The sequence below is a fragment of the Chamaea fasciata genome, unplaced genomic scaffold, assembly GCF_029207755.1.
Source record: "Chamaea fasciata isolate MVZ Bird 193981 ecotype frontalis unplaced genomic scaffold, bChaFas1.0.hap1 SCAF_1, whole genome shotgun sequence".
Lineage (NCBI taxonomy): Eukaryota > Metazoa > Chordata > Aves > Passeriformes > Sylviidae > Chamaea > Chamaea fasciata.
Genome location: NW_027094086.1, coordinates 114,316,533 through 114,332,442, shown reverse-complemented (window position 1 = coordinate 114,332,442; position 15,910 = coordinate 114,316,533). Strand labels below are relative to the sequence as shown.

The 15,910-nt window shown below is 43.9% G+C and overlaps 1 protein-coding gene across 5 annotated transcripts in view; it reads left to right on the top strand.

Annotated features, from left to right (window-relative positions):
* Positions 1-15,910, top strand: part of RARB (retinoic acid receptor beta) — a 321,133-nt gene that overhangs the window by 300,392 nt on the left and 4,831 nt on the right. For all 5 annotated transcript variants that reach the window (XM_066194334.1, XM_066194325.1, XM_066194353.1 and 2 more), the window contains 3 exons: positions 83-243; positions 7,118-7,294; positions 14,651-14,855. In XM_066194334.1, coding sequence (XP_066050431.1) covers positions 83-243; positions 7,118-7,294; positions 14,651-14,855 — 543 coding nt within the window. The remainder of the gene's footprint in view (positions 1-82; positions 244-7,117; positions 7,295-14,650; positions 14,856-15,910) is intronic.

Genomic DNA, 15,910 nt, shown 5'->3' with positions numbered 1-15,910 from the left:
CAGTGATTGAAATAGAGCAGCAAGAGCAACATAGGTTGATCTGAATAACCCCATGTGATCTGTATCTCTGCTTTTTTTACAGCTGTCAGAAATGATAGGAACAAAAAGAAGAAGGAACCTTCAAAGCAGGAGTCCACAGAAAACTATGAAATGACAGCAGAGTTAGATGATCTCACTGAGAAGATCCGAAAAGCTCACCAGGAAACCTTCCCCTCACTCTGCCAGCTGGGAAAATACACTACAGTGAGTATGGTTTGAGGCACAACGCATTCTGGAAATTGCCTGGATGATGTGAGTTTTGGAGGCTCTGGACATTTTAAATAGATGGAGCAGTACATTCACTCTTTGCACCTTCTTAGCCAGGAAAAAGCAGAGGTGTGTGTGCAAACGCTGCTTGCAGGGGAGAGAAATTGCACTTAGATGTGAGCGCTACTTAGCGGTATCACAAGAGACTCCTGGAGGATTAATCCAGCCAAATGACCAGCTCTGAGACCATGAGTCAGTTACATTCCATCATTCATTAGAAATTTGTTGGCTTCCAAAGACATGATCTCTGCTTGTGCAACAGCGGATTACAACTTTGCAGGTGTAGGGAGTTCTAAAATGCTGCTGGATTACTGGTGATAGTCCCAAAGCTACCAAGGTCAAGGAAAATATGAAATGTTTAGGTAAAACTGTTTCCAAAATGCTCATTTGGAGTTTATTCCTAGAATCATAGAATATCCTGGGTTGGAAGGGACCCACAAGGATCATTGAGTTCAACTCCGGGCTCTGCACATGACAACCCCAAAAATTACACATTCTTTCTCAGTCTACCAAAATATCCCATAACAGCAAAAACTTCTGCTGCTTTTAGAAATGAAAAATCAGCCCCTCCATCAAGAAGCTCAGAACTACGGGAATTTCTCCAGAGATGAGTCAGGGAAATAATTTTTCTTGTATACATAAATATGTTGCTAAATACAGGGAAAGTCAGTGATGTTAATTGATTAAAGAAAATTTGGTGTCAAGTTTGCAAATCCAGTAATAAAAGAGATGATAAAAAATAACTATTAAGTAATGTTTAGAGCCTTATCAGTAGAGCAATGGCTGCTGGGTCTGGGTTTGCTGTTGTTTGCAGCAGCACTGGCTGTTTCAGAGGGATGTGCAAAACATCCTGAGGTAGTCAAGTATGTGCTCTCATTGCTGAGAGCAGGAGTCCAGGAGTGACATGGCTGGGGAAAGGAGACGGCTGCCTCCATGGTTCTTGCCCTCCAGTCCCAGCTGAAGATCTGGCACCAGTCCCCAGAGCCCAGGTGAAATACTTCTATCACTGGATTGCTCTCTGTCTTGAGTAAATTTTCTGCAATTGAAATAAACATTAAATTTCTCAGAGCGATGTTGGCAAATCCCTGTGTGCCATCAATATTCACTGTTTTAGCGACCAGGGTGCTCCTTTATGGCACATTAATCTATTTACAAAACAAAGTGCAAGGCTCAGAACTGAGGTCTAAGTGTAAGACTTGGTATTTAAGTGCAAGAAAAGCAAGCACGTATGGTGTGATTTTAGAAAAAGGCATGTTTTTCATATTGCTGAAAATATCTTCACAAACACTTTTCACATTTAATTCTGAGCCCCATTTGAACTGGTTAGTACTGGGGAAGGAGCCTGTCCTCCCCATGCTTCTCTGGTCCTTCCCAGCAGGAGCACATCAGTATTTCCACACTACCTCGGAGTTAGCAGAGTGCACTGCAGCTGGTGGGGTGGCACTGTACTGCATCCTAGTAATTGCCAAAGATCCTTAACGGCTGAAAGATAAACCTTGGCGCACCTACACTTGAATTAGATATTGGATGCTGAAGTAGCATTAATCTTTTAGTTCTTGAAATGATACAAGTGGATGAAATTGGAGAGGGTCTTGTTGCATAGCACACCCACTGTGTGTGCCTTCATCCTTAGGTTCCGTCTGAACCCCATGGCGAGTTTATATCCCTATTGGAATTTCAGAGCCCTTATTGAGAGCACCTGGACCTCAGTAATGGGCAGATGAATCTGGTCTGCTACACGAGTAGCCATGATTTGACCACACTCTTTCTGAGGCTGGATATTGATCGTTCATATCTCAAGCCTGATGGTACAGCCCAGGGCAGGAGATTTCTTGTTTTTAGCATTGTTCTGCTGGAAGTCCAAAGCAGTGAACTGCTGCACGAGGCTCAGCTCCCTCCTGCTTTGTCATGGTACAAGTTGCAATAACAAAATGATAGTGAAAGAGTTACTTTTGGCTTGCCTTGAATCTTTGAGAGCCATGCAGCTTCCTTCAAATGCTGCATCAGACTGATAGCAGCAGTGCTAAATACTGTCCTCTTGCTACATTCTCATAGTCTGTGTGTGAAATGCAGTGTCTAAATCTCTCATCTAGGTAAAGTCTGGCAGCCGCTCCAGTATTTTATGTAGGACTTCAGTGTTAGGAGCTCATGTGGGAAGGACAGAGTAGCACTGGGGCTGGAGTAAGGGTCATCTAATCCTGAGGCCACCTGTCAGCCCAGGGGCAGGGGAAAATCCTTTCTGCGGCACTGATGAGGATACAGGAGGATCTGGGATGTGGAAGCTGTGCGTGCTGGTCACAGGAGCACAGCTCTGGTGCCAGGACACTGCCACCAGCTGCTGATCAAACAGCAGGACTCCAGCAACAATCTGAGACGCTTGAAGCAGAAACCAGAAACCAAAGGAGCATAAAGCCCTTTTTCTAAGTGCTGTGTCCAAGAGGTGCTAGAAGCCTATGCCACTCTGTTTTTCTTGGCAGTAACAATCTAGTACAGGTAGGAGATTGCCCCCAGTCCTGCTTTTATGCTTGGTTCTGCGTGCTATCAGTCATGAAGCATGGCGTGCTCACACTACGGAGCGCAGATTGCTTTTATAACCTTAGAGTTTTTAATTTAATTCTCTAAGTCAGAGGTGAGAAGTGAGTGTTTTTAACCAATGTGGATTCCCTTGAATTTTGTGAGCCTTTAGCTTGTGTACTGACGGGGGTGGTGGAGGGAAGAAACTTCTGCAAGAATAGCCCCTGAGTGCCTTTGGTTACATGATCATTCAGACTGTTTTAAAAGAAGATTGTATTTGTTGCTAAAAAGTGCAAAGAATTCTAAGCATAAGAGTGTAATGTAAAAAAGATCTTACAGAGATATAGTAAAAACAAATAAATTGGTTCAGGCATTTGGCTTGTGTATCTGGCTCCTCTCACTCTTGAACACTGCAGCCTGCATTTCCCAGAGGGAAAGGTTACGTGGTGATTTACACCCCTTCCCCCATGTGTGTTTTCACCTGTTAAAAACTGTTTTGGAGAAGCATTTTCAATTACCTTCTTTTATATCCATTTGCTCTTTAAAAAGTGGCCCCATACTTTGCATAGTTAATAGAAGTCTGCTTAAAATAATGGGAGAATAGCACTTGTATTGTATTCCCTGGGTCATTTGACTTAACAGTTGCATTTGGTGGGCAGTGACAAGTGCAGTTCTACCAATAATGAGAATCAGCAAGCTGTTTAAATGTAATGGATTCCAAAAGTCCATCATAAACAGATCTGTTTTATTACTGTCATCCAGGTAAGCGAGAGTGCCTGAGTAATTTCTCTGGAGATGTCATACTTTATAGTATAATTGAGTGTAACTATACTGCTTGTCCCTTGAGAGTGGTATTATTTGTAAGTCTACAGCTGTGTTGCATCCAGCCTTGTGATAAAGGGAGGATAAAACAGAAAACAATTTTGGCTTTGCAGACCCTTGCTGCAGATTCTTCTGGGTTGCTCTTGGCTAGCTGGAAGTGAAGAGGTTCCACATCTTGTCAGCATTTTGTTCTTTGTAAGTGCTGGTATTAGAAGTTACACAGCTATTGTTCTGTGCCAATGCAGAGGAATATATATATATAAGTATATATACAATATGTGTGTATCTCCTGATACTGGGACTGAGCAGGGACACGTGCCATGGTCCTCAGTGAGCTTGCTGGAGCTGGAGAGCATTGCTGCTTTTACTAAAGAGGCATCACGAGCGTTCCCGATTAGGGCAGAGTGCCCCTGTGAGCCTTGTTTCCTTTGTAAAGTGGATTTTAAAGACAGTAGGGATTCTGCTGCTGTGTATGTTTCTATGAGTACCTCATCCCATATTGTTAATGTGGAGACAGAGCAGCCTGCAATGAGAAAACAAAAATGATGGAAAAAATGGGATCAATTTATGTGGCAAAAATGGCTGTTTAATTGGATTTCATAGCAAGGTTGGGCTTTTCCACTGATAAAGATGCCACTAGGGTGTATTACAGTATTGTTCCACCATATGTGCACTGGTGCATAGGCCTGAAAAACATGTGAGACTGCTCCTGGAAAAGACACCCAAAAATCCACTTCAGTAAAATATTCAGGAAAAAGTCAGAGCGTCTGTATCTTTTTCACAGCATGGATAGAGGAGATCTCCAGGCAAATTTAATCAGAGTTTTTGTTTCTATTGCACATTGTTTTAACCCCATGTTTTATTGTTCAACCTATACGTTAATATCGAGTCAGTTTTGGTTTTAAATAGTGAGAAATGCTGCTAAAAATCCATCTCTTTTTCCTGTGACACTTGTGTTGACATTCATTAACAAATAGAATATTAAAACAGATAGAATGTAGCATCTCAAAGATAATGTGTAAAACCACATTAGCTCCAATGCTGTGAGATCTGGCACCTGGCATTATAAAACACCTGGTTATTTTGTATTTTATTAACTGCTCCTTCTCTTCAGTTTGCATAATAGAGAGTTAGATTTACATTTGTTACAAGGGCTGTGCATTACTCCTAATAGAAGACACGTCAAACTTTCCATTGCTGGCACTGCAGCGTGATAAAGTAACCTCATATGATACTGATGAAGATTTCGTTCACACTTGCTGGTTTCATGCAACGTCTTTTTTTCCAGATGGATACCCTATTGTAAAATGATTTCCTGCTTTAGGCTCTGCTTTGTGTAGCTCTCTGCTATGCCATCTTTCTATGAACTGGATAAACTGCCTATTAAATTTAATTACAGCCTGAATGACTGCACATCTTGATCTTATTTTTCCTCCAATGTACTGTATTTCACCAAGGTCCTTGAGGATGAAATGAAATAAATCTGAAGGATGCATACTCCAGTAGCCAAAAGAAATGTTTCAAAGGGCATTATAATGACTGTTAACTCATTAGTTTTAGACTATTTTGAAGGCAATTCTTTAGGTTTAGCATTATAAAGACATTTTCTTCTATCTTTCTTCTGTCATTTAAAAAAAAACCCAAAAAAACCAAAAAAACCCAACAAAATAGAGGAAGTTCCCAGAATAAAAATTCAAATAGAAATGATGAAATGAATTAATTATCCGCTAAAGAGAGGGGTAGCAGGAAAGAGCACCATGCTCCTTCGGACTGCTCAGCATGGTTTATTTTTTGCAATTAGAGCCCTAATGTAAATATTCCTGGCTCAAGTCTCCACGCTGTTCCAAGCGAGGGTGAATGTCAGGCTGGTGGCACCCTGGGGACCTGTCAGGACTTTCCCCTTTGTGACTGATGTTGGTGGTGGTGTCTTGTGAAGGCAGCAGCAGGACGGGGTCCAGAGCATCACAGCCAAGCTGAGCTCACTCCACATTCCCTCACCAAGCTCTTCCAGCCTTGTGTCCTTCCCATAAGCCAAAGAAAGCTGACAAGATAATGGCTTCACTGGTTTTTTAGGAGGTGGATGTCCTCACCATCAGCAGTGTTGGTGGCAGGCTCACTGGAAATTTTTCCTCCAAGGAAGTGTGATCTGTGTAATTTGAATGCTTTTTGGTGACTATTTAATCTGCCATGTCTGTTAGACTTCTAGGTTGAGACTTTGCTTATTTGATTTTAATTTTAAAGTTAATTTAACATTTTAACTTCAACCAGCTGAGACTGAGGCAGCTGATCACCTGGACTTACTCTGCAGCTGGGGAGAAAGCCACTGCCTGAGCATATTTTTATAGGTAAAATTCCTCCTTGCAGTGGAGATCCCCCAGATGCTGAAAGCAGCTGCAATGCACACTACACTTGGTGGTTTATGAAATAGGGGTTTGGGGGTCACCATCACACTGGCTGCATCCTAAATTGCCAGCATTGGATCAAATGCTGGCACTACACTGCGTGAGAGGGCAGAAGGAGAGGAGATATGGGTGTTTCAGAGCTCTGTCATTACCTGTTTCTTGTCACTCTGTGGGAATCCTGGGTGGATTGGAATGGACTCACCAGGTCTTCTCCTGACACCCACTGTTGGTGGGCTCACATCAAATGGGTCAGAGCAGATTGTGTGTCAGACAGTTCTTGGCTGACATGTTCAGCTTTTTCAAGAGTTAAGTGGTCGTTCCAAATGTACGAAAATGTGAGTTTGATCACAGACTTAACACAAGTTTCCTATGCACTCTAGAAAATGATGGACGCTCAGATTGCAATCGGTGAATGTATTGTAAGGAGTCCCTGAAAGATCCCACCGGAATGTCTTTGTCACACTTCCAACAGTGGGGATGTGTGTTGATTTGTACCATCAAATGAGCACGTTGCATTCATCAAGGCACATGGGATTTTCCTTAACATCATGTAAATAAAGGCTCTGTAAGTCATGGGAGACTGTAGCTTCAGAAAGCTGTGGCAGAGCCACGGAGCAGAGAAATTAAGCAGAACTAATTTTCTAAGACCTTAAATATGTGAAACTATGTTCCAAATGTTGTGCTGCTTTTTCCAGAGGAGGACCCAATATTCTTGTTCCACTGTTCATTTATATTTTCTGGGGTACAACTGTAAATTGTCTTTCTCAATGCGCTTATTATATAATGGCAAGGAAGAATAATGAGGGTGGCATTTGGAAATGTTTAAGTTCATTTGTATTCCTTGTACAGATGGCCTCTGCAATCATAAGTAACAGAGAAGTATCCTAGGAATTTTCAGGCGATTAATCCAAGTTTAAAACCAGCATCATCCCAACAGCAAGCTGCAGAAAATGCCTGGAATGTTAATAGAAAGTACTTCTGGAAGGAAAACGTGGTTGTTGTTTCCTTCCCTTGAAAACCATTTACTGAAGGGGACGTTGTTGATTTATGGTGCCTCCTGTCTGTCTTTCCAGAACTCCAGCGCAGATCATCGGGTTCGACTGGACCTTGGGCTTTGGGACAAATTCAGTGAACTTGCAACGAAGTGCATTATTAAAATAGTGGAATTTGCAAAGCGATTGCCAGGCTTTACAAGTTTGACCATTGCAGACCAAATAACTCTACTCAAAGCAGCCTGCCTGGATATACTGGTATGTATTTTTAACATCATTGTTCTCCTACTAATGCGTTTTCTATTCTTCTTTTTACTGTAATTGACAGGAAGAGGGGGGTGAAATATGGCCCTGACCTTATTGTTGTAAAATTGAACTTACTGGGTAGTCTGGTGGGGTCAGAAGATGACTCCAGCCCACCTACAGAGGTGTGTTTTGGGGGATGAGCATACTCAAAATAAGTCCTTACACTTCATGGGTTTCAGTAAAAAGGGCTCATTTTGATATTGTGGCGTGTGTAACTTGGGAAAATTTTCTTTACTGTTAACACTGAAGAGAGACCTGTTTCTCCTTCCTTCCTCCTTCATCCTTCCTCCTCCTTCTGCATAGTCCTATGCATAAAGGATACCTAGAGAGACAGTCCACTGTGTAATGGTTTAGGAATGTGCTGTACCTGTGGTCATGATGGAATTTAAGGAACAAGACGCAAGTCTTCAGAATTAGCGTTTTTCAGGTTTTAGAGGGGAAGCTGGTGTGCCTGGAGCCTGTCAGATGCAAGCCTCTGTGGGTGCAGATATAGCACCCATATCCCCCTGCTTTCTCCAGTGCTGCAGGGATCTGTGGAAGTGGCCGATGTAATTTTAGAGAAATGTAATTTAATTTTAAATAGGCAAACATACAACCTGCAGGAGGGAACTGTGCAGGTGGGCTGGGAGTTTTTCTCCAGACCTTGCCTTGCCACTATGTCAAGGCAAGCTGTCTTCCCTCCCTTTGTCTCTGGTTGTTTCTGTCATGCTGACCTTCAGAGGAGCCCTCTGGGATCTCAGCATTTCTTTATCGAGACCTTAGAGGTCTTCAGGCTTTTAGTGGCAAATATGCTTCATATTATTGGTTGTAGCAATAACTTGCAGTAAAACAGTGTGTTCAGTGTAAACATATTTTAAATGTTTCATTCTGAGCACAAACGTTCAGGTGCTCATTGAGCCAAACATGGCCAGTCTAGAAGCACATTGTAGGATGGCTACTGTAGATATATTTTTTGTCATGACACAGGAGTTTAAACTAGGGAAGCTGAAGTTGAAGTAATTAATCTTGGAATTTCTAAAAGTGCATTGCTTCAAACAGGATCATGTTGGGGAGGACGTTAACTGCTGTGACCTTTTCCTCTTGTTTTGTCAAAAGCTGTTTGGAAGAATCGCATCAAGAGGACATTGATGAAGGAGGAAGAGGGGTAGGAGAGGGGAAGGGGTATCATTCTTTGGCCTATAGAAAAAGGGAAGGTTGAGGTTGCCCTGCCATGCTTGAGAGTCACCTCTTGTTGTTCCCTTAATCCAGGCACTCATTCAGACTCAGCCATCTCATTGTTACTGAGAGTGTCCCTCCGTGGGGCAGGGCCATTCGTTACCGATTGCACGCCTGTCATCACCAGCTCTGTCCTGATCAGATTCTGTTATGTTCCCCTCACATGAGAGGCAGATGGTGATCAAAAAACCGCAGCGTTGCCTCAAGTGCGTTCTGCCAGCAGTAGGGGATGGGAACTGCTTTGTGCTGTGCTGTTGTAACCCATAACAAATAGTTAATATAGAAACTACACAAAAAAGGTAGGGAGGAACCAGGATATGGCAAGAATCTGCATATCCAAACTTTTTACCCCTAAAACTTCAGCCCTTAAGCTTGCCACCCTTTTTGTTTGTGCCATGCCCTCGCTCCATGGCTGCTGGATAACAAATACCCGAATTCTGTAATCCTGCGAGCTCCTGGTGATCTTTGTTAGGATGGGCAGTGGGGACATGCCCTGGGAACATGGACAGCCCCTGTTGCACAGGGTCCCTGCAGCAGCTTCACTGAGTGCTGCCATTGCCAACACTGGCTCAAAAATTGAGGGGACCCATTTTGGTAGGGGTTTTATCTGAAGTGCCTCGATAAAGGCACTTGGATCAAAGCAATTAAAAAAAAGCCTAGTTGCCAGATTAGAAAAAGAGAATGAAGCAGGTGGTAAATGGTGACTTTTTTTCAACTAATTAATGGATAGAAAAGTTGATTCTTTAGTACGATTGATTCACCACTTTTACTTTGTGGCCATTGGCAACCTTCAAGCTCCAGTTATAAGCTTTATTGAGGCCTGGCATTCCAGATCACCTGCTCACTCTTTTTTTTTTTTTTTTTATTTTTCACAAAGCCAGAGAAGGTGGCACATCTGAGCGAGCAGGGCATAGCGAGCACCGTAGGAGCCTGCAGCTGGGAGGAGCTGAGGCTTTTGCAAACCGAGGAACAGATATAGCATGGCAAATAGTCCTGACTTTCCTGTGTGACATTTACACAAACTTTATGTGACTATTTTATGTGCTGCTTAAAAAGAAAATGGGATAATTACCGTGACACGGTAATGCGTAGTATGCACGCCGCCTGTGAAATGCTGTATCCATTAAACCCGCATCACCTGCACATAATCGGAATTGCAGTGCTGCTCTCTATCTTTGTTTAAGCTGAACATGAGTACTGGAACAGTTTTAATAACGCATATTCTCCCCCCTCCCCTACAAGCCAGTTGTCCTAGTTATGAGTATTTCGAATGTTTTGTTTTGTTGTGCCTTGAGATGCAGAGTGAGCGCTGTTGCCCCTCCTGCTGCACCAAGCACCCAGTGGCTGCTGTGTGAGCTCTGCTGAGCAGGGCCATGAGCCTCAGCAGTGTTCCCTCACGATCGTGCTGCTCTGCCATGCCCTGGATGTGTTCCCAGAGCCGCAGCACATGGGAGGACCAGCATGGGGCTCCCAGGTAGGGTGGCCAGGCTTCCCTGCCAGCAGGACCCCGGCTTCACTGCTTGCCTGCCCTTCAGCACCAGCTGTGGAGAGTCTTAGGCATTTATAGACCCTGCCAAGGTCTCTGCTCAATTGGTTCCTGTGGCTGTAGATGCTTAAGCCCCTCTTAAACAGGCTGATAAAGGAAATGGTGCCAGGAGCTCAGTAAACTCTGATGGGTACGGGCCAAAGAATTGCTTTATGTACAAACAAACATCAACTCTGGAAGGGAAAAAACATCAAGCTTCCTGAGGCAGCTTGGGGCGCCAACTGAGGATCGTGAAATTTATATCTTGTCTGGTGCCAAAAGTTTTAGGGATAAATATTACTAAAATTCAGTCAATAACCCTTGTAAAAGTGAGTGCTTCTGTCTGCTGGTACACTGGCCCAGCGGCGGCCGGGCATCCCCAGCCTCACTGAGCTCTGGCAAAACAAATGTGGAAAGAATCCAGAGTCCAGCCTGTCTTAAATCCAATGGATAAAAACCTGAGAAGTCCTTGAAGGCTAATCCTTAATGATGTAATTTTTGCTTTCTGTTGTAAGCCCCTGTGCGTTAATGCCAGGCAGGAATTTGTGTGTGCAGAACACCCTGTGCTGACGGGGTTTTGCAGCACCATGGGGCATCATTGCTTCAGAGTCACCTGCCTGGGTTTCTCCTCTCAGGGAATTGTCCCAGCCAGCTGAGGCAGGTAGTATCTAACACCAGGGTTTCTTTAAAAATAGGCCCAGCTTGCTCTACCTAATCTGTTTAGAATGACTAACAATTCTGTGGTAGCAACAATGTTATAAAATGCAACTTTTTGACTGACTGGTTTTGTGCCTTTGGTAGGGTTTTTGCTTTGCACTTTATGATGTGCTCATAAGAATCCCTAATGCTTTAATGGATAAATATTCCTTAAAACAAAGGGCCCTTTAATAATGAGGAAAAACTGTATTTATGGCTGCAAGTGGCATTTAAGAGCAGAGTGACAACTAAAATACTTGGCTTGGTTGCAAAATCTAAACAACACTGAGGACATTAGGAGTTCAGTTTAAAATGGAGAAAGATACTGTGATTTCTTATTTTGAAGTGCTGATGTTTCCCATATGTTCTTCAGTGAATATGAGCTTGAAATCAGCTTTACTTTGACACTGGAAATTTGCCCAAGAACAGTTTAGCAGCGATCAGCAATATCCATGGCGTTTCACAGATCCTGATGAAGGACAGAAATTAAAAGAAGGAAAAAAAAAAAAAAAAAGAAAAAAGAAAAACACCATTTCAAATGATCTGTCTTGAAGTTTAATAACAGCGTGTTGTGGGATAATGTCAAAGGAATGCAGAGGAAACCTGAGACCTGATTGCTGCAGTCAAGCTAAGTGCATTGCTGAAAACACGTAGTTGATCTTCAGCTGTGCCAGTGCCCAGTGGAGCCGCTGCAGGCTCCTCCAGTTGACGGCTGGTGCAGCACCTGGGCTATGAAGGCCTGCAGGCTGCCTTTAACAAAAACCTGTCCTACTTGCTGCCTAAGCCTGGAAGTAGCTAAATCCTACACAACTTCATGTTTTAATTATAAATTTTGCAGGCCCCCTGCAGGTCCCTTTCTGTGCATGCGCACAAGGGCTGGCTTGAGGCTGAGTAACCTCACCCCGAATTTGTTCCCAGTGAGGATCCAGCCTGGAAGTTCTTCCTCTGTGTTAGCCCTGGGGGTCTCTTCGCTGAGCTCTCCCATGGTGCACCCCCAGACACAGTGGGGCTTGTGGCACCAGGGAACAAGCACAGGGAGCTTTGCTGCGGGGCAGCCAGCAGCCTGGTGTACGGTGGCAGGTGTGTGTTGAGCCTCTGGGCTGTTGGGGAAGATCACTCCAGGGCACCCCAGTCCCTCTGGGCAGGGATCTCTGTGGCAGCCGTTGTCCAGACCTGCTCTTTGAGGGAGGGTCTGGGGGATCCAGATCTGCCAGCCCTACTTGGGCAGCTGCCGGTGAAGCTGCCATGGCATTGCCCAATTAAGCTCCCAATCCTGCTCTGCTCATTTGTTGGGAAGGGAGTCCTGAAGCTGTGGAGGGAGGAACTCTCCTTGGCTAAGACTTAACAATTGAAATAGCACTGGAGTGAAAGGCTCTCCCTTAGCCTTTCTCCCCGGCTGAGCTAAGGGAAAAGTAGTACCAGGTAAGAAGTTCAGAGCCTTGTTCCTTTCAAAGTTGGATACCTGATCTTCTTCAGCCATGCACCCTTACTGGAAGACAGCTACTGCCTGTGCAGGCCTCAGGTGGGAAGAGAGGCACTCCAGTTCCTCTTGCATTCCATCAGAGAAGTGAACCAAGCAGCTCTTGGGTGTCACAGTAGATACGTAGCTTTCAAACCTTCATTTTATTGAACACCAGATATTCTCCATGTTTCTTCTCTTTTCTATACAGTCTTTTAATGATTTAAAAGAGCAAGGCACTGTGAACTTCAGGGGAGAGCATGGCCAGTGGTTACTGGCAGTTCCAGGATGCTGCCTCTTACTGACAGTGCTGTGCTTTATAATGTTAATTTTTTGTGATGATCCTGAACAATACATTGGCTACTACATAAAACCTAGCAACCAGCAGCCTTTTAAGATGACATATATTACAGGGAATTTGTAGTCACTGAGGAATTAATGTGCTGTGTGTTTGTATTTGTGCCTCTCTTAGTCGTTGATTTAAGTAATTTCAAGAACTTGCTCTAATTCAGGGGTAAGGCAACAATGTCAAACATGCCTGTCCAACCACACAAAGTTTCAGTGCTTCAGTGTATACCCAGAATGTGAGATAAGATTATTACTGAGATAGAAAATAGTCAAAGATCCATCTGCAGAAATACACCCTATTCTCTTACCGAGGAATTGAAGAAGAGAAATAAAAGCTTCCCTATAGGTATCTTACAGACCATGTTCTCTTCATTCTTCTCCCTGCTTATGTGGAGCAGTGATGCCAGGCAGAGATGAGAGTGGGAGAACCAAGCCCAAACTGGTCAGCTGCCATGCGCTGGGGCCTCTGACTCAGAGCCTCAGCAGCTATAGGAATAATTAAATTCTCCCAGTGCTCTTATAGTCATGTAAATCTTTCTTGTTGTATCTTTAAAACCAAGTAGGATGGGAAATAAATACAGTCAAACCCTGAAAAAACACAGCTGTAGTCTTAGCTCAGCTAATCAGCCTGACTTCGGCAGGGTTTTAGTTCAGTTTAGTTTAGGCATAAGCCCTCTCCCACCTCTGATTATTTTAAACATTAAGCATTGATCTATGTAACAGACATATATCAACATGATGGACGTCTCTTTTATTTGGTCCTTAAGGCCGTGTTCATTAATTGCAGCTGTGCAAATGATCCTGTGCCACACAGAGTCTATCATGGGACACATCCTGGGTGTGCTCCAAGGGGCCTTCACGCACACACTCCCTCTCTGGCCGTGCTGCCACCTCCGCTGTGACAGTGCTCTTGACGCTGCCCTTACCCCAGAGGCATTTACTAACAAAATGCAGAGCATCCTCGGTGTTTTATTCATGTGTTTTGCATTCCTCCCTGTCCAGTTAGAGGTGTGAATCCCCGTCCTCCCCTCGAAGGCTCTTTCATCCGGGGTCAGCACTGGGTGGCTGTCGGCGTACAGGCGAACTTGCCAAAGCCAGCACTGCCTGGGCGTGCACAGGAATGAGCGACGCTGTCTTTGCACCGGGCAGGCAGGGGCTGCCACTGCTGGGGCCCCGCAGGGGGAAGCGCCAGAGCCTGCAGGAAGGCTGGGAGCCAACAGGCTGGTGAGGAGGTTTGGTGTTAGAGCACACAGAAGTAGCGACCACCATCAAAGAAGAAAAGCTGGCCCAACTCCTCAGAGCACTGGCCAGGCTGCCAGCAGTTGTGTGTGCTGCCATTTGGAGGTGCAAAGTTTGGTATTCTGCTGTCCCAGGCTGACAAAGCGAGCAGTGCTCCAAGGAGAACCTACCTGCAGCTGCTGGGGAGATGTGGGGCTTTGTCCCCATAGCAGTGTTTGCCTGTCTGCTCTTGCAGAAGAGGGGAGGGCGGCCCAAAATTCTGTCTCTTCAGCAGCTCACAGCCGTCCACACTCACTCTCAAAGGTTCCAGCCTTGGCAGACCAACATTGTCCTTGTCAAAGACAAAACCCAGGAAGCGCTGCTATGCAAAAGTGATCCCCAAAATCAGTGAGATATGCCTTTGTTCAAAGAGGTGAGATGCTTTCAGGATCTTGATGGATGTGATCAGCAGCTCATCAGGTCAATCACATTTTATAGTTAGGTGCAGGTGGCAGACTAATGAAAGACCTGTATTTGTGGATATCGCTGTTATGTTGGTGACCTGAGTGGTAAGAGTTGCTCCAAAGTTTTGATTCTTTCATAACTGGGGGGAAGTTTCTCTTCTTAGGTTTGTGTTACAAGGAATACACATAGTCAAGAGAGTATATTTGTGTTGTACCTGAAAGTTTTTGTGCTGCTAGAACTGCAAACTGGAGTTTGTTTTTAGATGGTTCTGACGTGGCCAAGTGCTGAAGTTCCACGGGGTCATTTCACCGCACTGAGAAAATGCAACAAACCTCTCATGGATTAAATTCCTCAGATTCCATTTTTCCCTTTCTTTCCACAGATCCTTAGAATTTGCACAAGATACACACCAGAACAAGACACCATGACCTTTTCAGATGGCCTTACCCTAAACCGAACTCAGATGCACAATGCCGGATTTGGCCCGCTGACCGATCTCGTGTTCACATTTGCCAACCAGCTCCTGCCTTTGGAAATGGATGATACAGAAACAGGTCTCCTTAGTGCCATCTGCCTAATCTGTGGAGGTACAGTACAGCATGAACTCTAATGTATTTCTAAAGGGCAGACGTGATAATGTCTTCATTTATGTTCTACTTGTTTTGCTTTCCTTTACTTAAATGTATTATATATGTATATATATATTTGTAACATTATTTTTTTATATTGTATAAGCTGCTTAATTCTAAAGGTTTGTTTTCTGCTGGTGATAATTACTGGTTTTATTATTGATAATTTGAAAAAAAATTACTGAAATCGTTCTGTCAAGCAAGCAGTCCTATTTTTTGCCTGACAAAGGGCATTGAGATTCCTCACAGAATGGTTGGAGTTGGAAGGGACCTCTGGAGATCAGGGTCCTGCTGTGTTTTTGCTAAGCAGTGTGTGGGTACCTGCATGAATGAGCTTTCTTACAGCAAGATGCCCAATTACACAGCTTTTACTCACAAATATAATTGTGTGCATCTGCATTGGTTTCAGGCACATGGAAACCATCGGTGATTACTTTCTTTAGCAGAAAAATGTGTTATACTTCCAAAATGGGGCTGAAGGGAACTCGAAAGGGTGATTGTCAATTAAAGTCATAGGCTTAAAATACAAAAAGTGAAGTCTCTGAGAATTTCCAAAATCATCTGTAAATTTCTGTTGGTTTAATCACTTAGTCTCTCTCCTTCTTGGCAAAATCTGAATTAGCAATAGAAACACACCTTGTTTAGCTGGACCATTTTGTTGAAGCACAAACTGGGTGCTACTAGTGAGTGTTTGAAACACGAGAGTCATCTTTGTTGGCAGTGGCCCTTTAGTACAAAATCATTCCGATTTTATGTGTCTCTAACCCTAACCCGTTAAAAGCATTGATGGGCTCCTGGATGTCACTGGAGTATGACTGCTGTGTCCTGGTGCAGAGGGGTGGCATTTGTTGTCACTCAAGCCAGCACTGCCATCTGCTGAGCCCTGATGGTAACTGCCTTTACTGTAGTAGTGGTAACAAAAAATAGCTGTAACCTCTATGTACCTGGGGAGCCTATCAGTGACACATATGAAAATAATTCCAAAATATTGTTTGCAGCAAGGTGTTTTTCCT